Source organism: Schistocerca americana, chromosome 2, assembly GCF_021461395.2.
Source record: "Schistocerca americana isolate TAMUIC-IGC-003095 chromosome 2, iqSchAmer2.1, whole genome shotgun sequence".
In the NCBI taxonomy this organism is placed as follows: Eukaryota; Metazoa; Arthropoda; class Insecta; order Orthoptera; family Acrididae; genus Schistocerca; species Schistocerca americana.
In genome coordinates this window covers 182284828-182293611 of record NC_060120.1, presented here as the reverse complement: position 1 = coordinate 182293611, position 8784 = coordinate 182284828, and the positions used below count along the sequence as shown (strand labels likewise).

The 8784-nt window shown below is 48.1% G+C and overlaps 1 protein-coding gene across 1 annotated transcript in view; it reads left to right on the top strand.

The window, feature by feature from the left end:
• Positions 1-2238: 2238 nt before the first annotated feature.
• The window catches only part of LOC124593857 (ABC transporter G family member 14), an 81863-nt gene continuing 75317 nt past the window's right edge, over positions 2239-8784 (top strand). The window contains exon 1 of the mRNA XM_047132205.1: positions 2239-2453. Within this exon, the coding sequence (XP_046988161.1) occupies positions 2239-2453 (215 nt within the window). The remainder of the gene's footprint in view (positions 2454-8784) is intronic.

The following is an 8784-nucleotide window of genomic DNA, read 5'->3' as shown; positions in this document are numbered from 1 at the left end:
TTAACCGTGGCTGCACGTGATCTGTCTACAGAATTAGCCATTTCGACTCTTGGCCCGAAAGACAATGATCAAGCCCTTTGGACGCCAGATACACTACTGGCTATTAAAATTCCTACACCACGAAGATGACGTGCTACAGACGCGAAATTTAACCGACAGGAAGGTGATGCTGTGGTGTGCAAATGATTAGCTTTTCAGAGCATTCACACAAGGTTGGCGCCGGTGGCGGCACCTACAACGTGCTGACATGAGGAAAGTTTCCAACCGATTTCTCACACACAAACAGCAGTTGACCGGCGTTGCCTGGCGAAAAGTTGTTGTGATGCCTCGTGTAAGGAGGGGGAAATGCGTACCATCTCGTTTGCAGTTTATCGTATCGCGACATTGCTGCTCGCGTTGGGCGAGCTCCAATGACTGCTAGCAGAATATGGAATCGGTGGGTTCAGGAGGGTAATGCGAAACGCCGTGCTGGATCCCAACGGCCTCTTATCACTAGCAGTCGAGATGACAGGCATCTTATCCGCATGGCTGGAACGGATCGTGCAGTCACGTCTCGATCCCTGAGTCAACAGATGGGGACGTTTGCAAGACGACAATCATGTGCACGAACAGTTCGACGACGTTTGCAGCAGCATGGACTATCAGCTCGGAGACCGTGGCTGCGGTTACCCCTGTCGCTGCATCACGGACAGGAGCGCCTGCGATGGTGTACTCAACGACGAACCTTACTGCATGAATGGCAAAACGCCATTTTTTCGGATGAATCCAGGTTCTGTTTACAGCATCATGATGGTCGCATCCGTGTTTGGCGACATCGCGGTGAACGCACATTGGAAGCGCGTATTCGTCATCGCCATACTGGCGTATCACCCGGTGTGATGGTACGGGGTGCCATTGGTTACACGTCTCGGTGACCTCTTGTTAGCCATGACGGCTCTTTGAACAGTGGACGTTACATTTCAGATGTGTTACGACCCGTGGCTCTACGCTTCATTCGATCCCTGCGACACCCTACATTTCAGCAGGATAATGCACGACCGCATGTTGCAGGTCTTGTACAGGCCTTTCTGGATACAGAAAATGTTCGACTGCTGCCCTGGCCAGCACATTCTCCAGATCTCTCACCAATTGAAAAAGTCTGGTCAGTGGTGGCCGAGCAACTGGCTCGTGACAATACGCCAGTCACAACTCTTGATGAACTGTGGTATCTTGTTGAAGCTGCATGGGCAGCTGTACCTGTACACGCCATCCAAGCTCTGTTTGACTCAATGCCCAGGCGTATCAAGGCCGTTATTACGGCCAGAGGTGGCTGTACTGGGTACTGATGTCTCAGGATCTATGCACCCAATTTGCGTGAAAATGTAATTACATGTCAGTTCTAGTATAATATATTTGTCCATTGAATACCCGTGTATCATCTGCATTTCTTGTTGGTGTAGCAATTTTAATGGCGAGTAGTGTAAGTCGCTCAGTTTCTTTCATTGGTTGCACGTTGACATCGAACATAGGCTTTGGTCACATTAATGTTTAGTAGTGTTTCGCGGTCATGAGTGTGATTTCGCGCGTTGCTACGGAAGCTTGGAGGCACGGACAAAAGTAACTCTTCATGTTTACGGCAAGTTGATAGACGCGTGGCTATCAGGTACTTGCTTTGTATTGTATTGTGTTGTATTGTATGTTGACCGGGGTCCTAGAAACGACGGAGAGACTCAGTCCCCGCCGCAGCCGCAGTGGTCCACAACCCCACGATGAGTACCGCAGTCCACTTCACCCCCCCGCCACCCCACACCGAACCCAGGGTTATTGTGCGGTTCGGCTCCCGGTGGACACCCCCCCCCCCCCACCCCCCTCGGGAACGTCTCGCACCAGACTAGTGTAGCCCCTATGTTTGCGTAGTAGAGTAATGGCGGTGTACGCGTACGTGGAGAACTTGTTCGCGCAGCAATCGCCGACATAGTCTAACTAAGGCGGAATAGGGGGAACCATCCCGCATTCACCGAGGCAGATGGAAAACCGCCTGAAAACCATCCACAGACTGGCCGGTTCACCGGACCTCGACACAAATCCGCCGGGCGGATTCGTGTCGGGGACCAGGCGCTCCTCCCCGCCCGGAAAGCCGTGCGTTAGACCGCACGGCCAACCACGTACTTGCTTAATTGGGACCTCATATCGCTAGAAATAGTCATATTGTTAGGATCCCCTAATTTTGACGCCAACTGGGAGCACGAGGTGACACGGATGCAGCTCAGACCGGCAGGTTGGGCTGCGGCGTGGGTGCGGGGTCAGCAGGGCGCCTTCCTATCGGCCGTCAGCAAACACGGCTATCAGCGGCGGCAGCCGGCAGCCGCCCATTCACCTGGGGGCACCGGCTGCTCTCTAAATAACCCGGCCCTACTCGCCGTCTGGGCGGCAGCGCCCGGCGCGTCACGTGGAGACGCAGCGCCAAGTTCGGAGTGAGGACCACCGTGTCTAAAGGCTAGCAAAAGGTCTACACTGCTCTGCTGATTATTCTGGAGAATTACGCTGCAAGATATACTGAAGCCCGGGACATAATGGCAGCACTACAGAGCTATCTTGTTCGACGTTTTATGAAGTTTGCACTGTATGCTCTTCTACTTTGTGGAAAACGTTCTAAGTTCCATGTGAAACGATGTGTGTGAGAAAAGTAATGAGACTGATCTTTTTCCATCTACCAAGTCTCTATTTTTTCAAACAACAATGTTGTCCCTTTCAAAGTAGTTCCCTTCGGCAGCTATACACAGGCGGAGTCATTCCCAGGCTTCGTAGCAGCGCTGAAAAGCTTCAGCTGGGAATGAGTGATCATAAGGCCGTAGCAGCATCCCTGAATATGGAAGTAAACGGGAATGTAAAAAAAAAACGGAGGAAGGTTTATCTGACTTCTGAAATTTTCCCGGCGTATTTCTTCTTCTAATAATTTCCGGGTATGCAGCCGGATCCCGTCGACATTCTGCCACGATATTTCGGCCCAGAGACGTCCGGCCATCATCAGGTGAGTACACAACTACTGAAGAGCCCAGGGGCAGTCGCGGTATTTATGCGCGAGATTCGGCATAAATACCGCGACTGCCCCTGGGCTCTTCAGTAGTTGTGTACTCACCTGATGATGGCCGGACGTCTCTGGGCCGAAATATCGTGGCAGAATGTCGACGGGATCCGGCTGCATACCCGGAAATTATTAGAAGAAGGTTTATCTGTTTAGCAAGAGTAATAGAAGGCAGATTTCAGACTACCTAACAGATCGAAACGAAAATTTCTGTTCCGACACTGACAATGTTGAGTGTTTATGGAAAAAGTTCAAGGCAATCATAAAATGCGTTTTAGACAAGTACGTGCCGAGTAAAACTGTGAGGGACGGGAAAAACCCACCGTGATTCAACAACAAAGTTAGGAAACTACTGCGGAAGCAAAGAGAGCTTCACTGCAAGTTTAAACGCAGCCAAAACCTCTCAGACAAACAGAAGCTAAACGATGTCAAAGTTAGCGTAAGGAGGGCTACGCGTGAAGCGTTAAGTGAATTCGAAAGTAAAATTCTATGCACCGACTTGACAGAAAATCCTAGGAAGTTCTGGTCTTACGTTAAATCAGTAAGTGGCTCGAAACAGCATATCCAGACACTCTGTGTTGTTGATGGCATTGAAACAGAGGATGACACGCGTAAAGCTGAAATACTAAACACCTTTTTCCAAAGCTGTTTCACAGAGGAAGACCTCACTGCAGTTCCTTCTCTAAATCCTCGCAGAAGCGAAAAAAATGGCTGACATCGAAATAAGTGTCCAAGTAATAGAAAAGCAACTGAAATCACTCAACAGAGGAAAGACCACTGGACCTGAGGGGATACCAATTCGATTCTACACAGAGTACCAAAGAACTTGCCGTGTACCGCAAGTCTCTAGAGGAACGGAATGTTCCAAATGATTGGAATAGAGCACAGGTAGTCCCAGTCTTCAAGAAGGGTCGTCGAGCAGATGCGAAAAACTGTAGACCTATATCTCTATCGAACTGTTGTAGAATTTTAGAAAATGTTTCTTGCTCGCGTATCATGTCATTTCTGGAAACCCAGAATCTACTCTGTAGGAATCACCATGGATTCCGGAAACAGCGATCGTGTGAGACCCAACTCGCTTTATTTGTTCATGAGACCCAGAAAATATTAGGTACAGGCTCCCAGGTAGATGCTATTTTCCTTGACTTCTGGAAGGCGTTCGATACAGTTCCGCACTGTCGCCTGATAAAGTAAAAGCCTACGGAATATCAGACCAGCTGTGTGGCTGGATTGAAGAGTTTTTAGCAAACAGAAGACAGCATGTTGTTCTCAATGGAGAGACGTCTACAGACAAAGTAACCTCTGGCGTACCACAGGGGAGAGTTATGGGACCATTGCTTTTCACAATATATATAAATAACCTAGTAGATACTGTCGGAAGTTCCATGCGGCTTTTCGCGGATGATGCTGTAGTATACAGAGAAGTTGCAGCATTAGAAAATTGCAGCGAAATGCAGGAAGATCTGCAGCGGATAGGCACTTGGTGCAGGGAGTGGCAACTGTCCCTTAACATAGACAAATGTCATGTATTGCGAATACATAGAAAGGATCCTTTATTGTATGATTACATGATAGCGGAACAAACACTGGTAGCAGTTACTTCTGTAAAATGTCTGGGAGTATGCGTGCGGAACGATTTGAAGTGGAATGATCATATAAAATTAATTGTTGGTAAGGCGGGTACCAGGTTGAGATTCATTGGGAGAGTGCTTAGAAAATGTAGTCCATCAACAAAGGAGGTGGCTTACAAAACACTCGTTCGACTTATACTTGAGTACTGCTCATCAGTGTGGGATCCGTACCAGGTCGAGTTGACAGAGGAGATAGAGAAGATCCAAAGAAGAGCGGCGCGTTTCGTCACAGGGTTCTTTGGTTAGCGTGATAGCGTTACGGAGATGTTTAGCAAACTCAAGTGGCAGACTCTGCAAGAGAGGCGCTCTGTATCGCGGTGTAGCTTGCTGTCCAGGTTTCGAGAGGGTGCGTTTCTGAATGAGGTATCGAATATATTGCTTCCCCCTACTTATACCTCCCGAGGAGATCACGAATGTAAAATTAGATTCGAGCGCGCGCGGAGGCTTTCCGGCAGTCGTTCTTCCAGCGAGCCATACGCGACTGGAACCTTTAACATGTGTGTCACATTGGACAATATTCAAAACAGAGTCCCAAAATGACATTTTTTAAGACTTTTTCAATTTCGGGAAAAAGTCACAAGGACTCAGATCAAGTGAATAGGAGAGCTGTGGAACAACAGGAATGCCTTTTGAGGTCAAAAATCCAGTAATGGATGTGGCGGTGTGACATGGGACGTTGTCATGATGTAGCATCCACATTGTCAGCAATGTCCTGTCTTAATCCTTCCAAGGACATCTTTGTGAAACACTTGGTTAACTGTTCGTCCTGGAGGAACAAATTCTTTATGCTCGGTACCCATACTGTCAAAAAAAGCTTTTTTTCGGTGGACGTGTGTTTTAGTAAGCCACTCCTGACTGTGGTACTTCGTCTCAGGATCGTACACAAAAGTCCAGGATTCAGCATCTGTGATCACACGACTGGACAATTTGTGGTCATTGGCATTTTCTCAAGAAAATCAACGTAAACGTCTCTTCGATTGCCCATCTGTTCAGTTGTCAGATTCTTCGGTACCATTTCGGCATAAACCATGCGAATGTGCAACACTTAGGTCAAAATTTGATGTACGGTGAAAGTGTTTAACAGGCCACCCACCATCCTTATTGTTAAACGTCGGTCAGTTCTCACAAGAGCACGCACACAGTAGACTTTTCGTCGCTTTTTGAACCTGAAGGTCCCCCTGAGCGAGGTTCATCTTCATCGTGTTCTCGGCCTTCCAAAAATGATTGGCCGGCCGGAGTGGCCATGCGATTCTAGGCGCTACAGTCTGGAACCGGGCGACCGTTACGGTCGCAGGTTCGAATCCTGCCTCGGGCATGGATGTGTGTGATGTCCTTAGGTTAGTTAGGTTTAATTAGTTCTAAGTCTAGGGGACTGATGACCTCAGAAGTTAAGTCGCATAGTGCTCAGAGCCAAGAATGATTTGTGCCAGGGAAAACTTGTGCTATTAGTACGGAATATTTCCCATAGGCCTGTTTTAACTTTTCGAAGGTCACACTCGCGGATTACCCAAGTTTAACACAAAATTCCGCTGTTCCAGTTTCTTAACAAACAACAAAAACACAACTTCACTCATAACGCTCTCAAATCTCACTTGATGGTTGTAACAGCTGAAATTCGGACAGAGCATCTGGAAGGGATCGACACACAGAATTAGACAAGTAGAACAACACAGCGTTGCCAGAATGCTCGCAGTGTTATAAATCGCAATACATTTCTCACACGCCTCGTATACTTGTCTTTTTAATGAGCCACCTGCATCGCTTCCACGTTGCCATGCGACGTATCATTGTCTGCAGTGTCTTCGGATTCAGGCGTAGCATGGATGCTGTCGTGACTGGTGTGATTTTCCTATTCACAAATATTCTTTACGTACTACACGAATATGTAATAAAAATGGGGGTTCCTATTAAAAAAAATAAAATAAATAAACGCAGTTGATATCCGTTTGACCTATGGCAGCGCCATCTAGCGGACCAACCATAGCGCCATCTGGTTTCCCCCTTCAAGCTAGACGAGATTCGTTCTTCGTAGTTGTTTCGTTTGCTGCTTATTTCGTGAGATATTTGTCCCGGTCACTATCAATGGACCACCCTGTAGACTGTTGCGTTTCCAAATGAGTCCCTGCCCTGGTCTGTAACATATCGTCTAATGGTACATTCCCGGTCGATGTGATCCAGGATCCGGATTGCTCCACATTCACAATATCAGTGGTGCGCTGTCGTATTTTAGTAAGTAGCTAGGGTACGGACCATGTCCCGACAGGTAGTGTATAGCTCCCTTGGTCGGAAGGACGTACACTTAAGAGCTAGAACATTAGACCACCTGCTTAATAGCTTGTTTGTCCGTCTTTGGAGCGAAATACCGACCCCGATGGGTTCCATCGGATTCACATCTGGCAAATTTGGTCGCCAAGACAATAACGTGATTTCATATAACGCTCTTCAAACCATAGTAGGACGATTCTGCCTTAGAGACAAGAACAATTATACTGCTGAAAGATGGCGTTGCCGTCGGGAAAGACATCAAGCATGAAGTAATGCGCAGGGTCCGCTTGTGGCATGTTGTCGTAGATTACTACCATAGGTCCCATGCAAGCGCAAGAGAATGTCTTTCATACCATAATACTGCTCCCACAAGTCTGTCAGTGGTACGGTGCACATTTCGAACCACTTTTCGCGTGGCTGACTGCGTTTGTGGAGGCGACCGTGTAGCCAGAAATGTGATTCATCCGCCCAGGTGACAGGTTTCCAGTGATCCACGGTCCAATCCACTGATACAGTATCCACTGCAATAGTAACTGACGATGCCGTTCGCTCAACGTGGTAACACGAGGGGGTTCTCTGCTGCAGGGCACAATGTTCGACAATTTGCGCTGAATGGTGTGTTCACAAAAACATGTGCGTGCACGAGCATTGTGCTCTTTCGCCAGAGGTGGCCGGAGATCGCCATCTATCCTATTTTACCGAGCGGACAAGCCTCGAACCCGACATTTTGTGAAGAGTGGTGGACGTCCAACCATTTAGTGCCGAGTGGTAGTTTGTGTCCTTTCACCTCTATCCGTAGATGCTGACGACAATAGCACGTGTACATTCGACCAGCTTCGCCGTTTTGTTCACAGGCTCTGGGTAATAACCGGCCTTTTGTCACGGTCGCTTGTCTCAGTGGATTTTCCCATTTGCGACCCGTATTTTCACTAGAATGATTCTCCGGCTGTCTTTGCTCAGCGTAGCCGGCCGTGGTGGCCGAGCGGTTCTAGGTGCTACAGTCTGGAACCGCGCGACTGCTTCGGTCGCAGGTTCGAATCCTGCCTCGGGCAGGGATGTGTGTGATGTCCTTAGGTTAGTTAGGTTTAAGTAGTTCTAAGTTCTAGCGGACTGATGACCTCCGAAGTTAAGTCCCATAGTGCTCAGAGCCATTTGAACCATTTTTTTTCTGTTCAGCTTACATACTTAACTTGCCGTTTCACGTACCCGCAACGCCATCAGGCAGCATCCAACCGCGCGGTGTTTTGGTTGATCTGTGTATGTCATTCTTATTCTTTCTTTTATGTTGGGAAGGAACTGGTAGGTTGTCCTCCCTTTATTTGCCCTGTCGCAGATTTCTTGCCATTCTCGGTCAATGCATGTGTTCATTTCTATATTCGATACCGCTCTTGCTCCCAGTATCGCCTTTATCTTATCATATTCGCGCTTCCTGAGCCAGTATTGTGCACCTCTCTGCTAAATGTAGAGGTAGGAAGCCTAGTATCAGCGGTACCGTCTCGCTCGGTGTTTTACGCGCGCTTCTTGTCAGCCCAAGTGACGTTACGTTTATGGCTCTAGGAGCCCAAATGCTCGACCCGTGGCTGACGATAGCAGGTAAGACTGCATTTCTGATAACTCTTCTTATCTGTTGACCAGACTTTTATTTTTCAGCGACCTAACGCGTTTCGACTTAACGTCATTTTCAAAGGCAGCGTTACGTCAGTTTTACACTGAAGAGCCAAGGAAAAAGGTACACCGGCCTAATACCGTGTAGGGCCCCCGAGAGCACGTAGAAGTGCTGCAACACGACGTGGCATGCACTCGAATAATGTCTGAAGTAGTGCT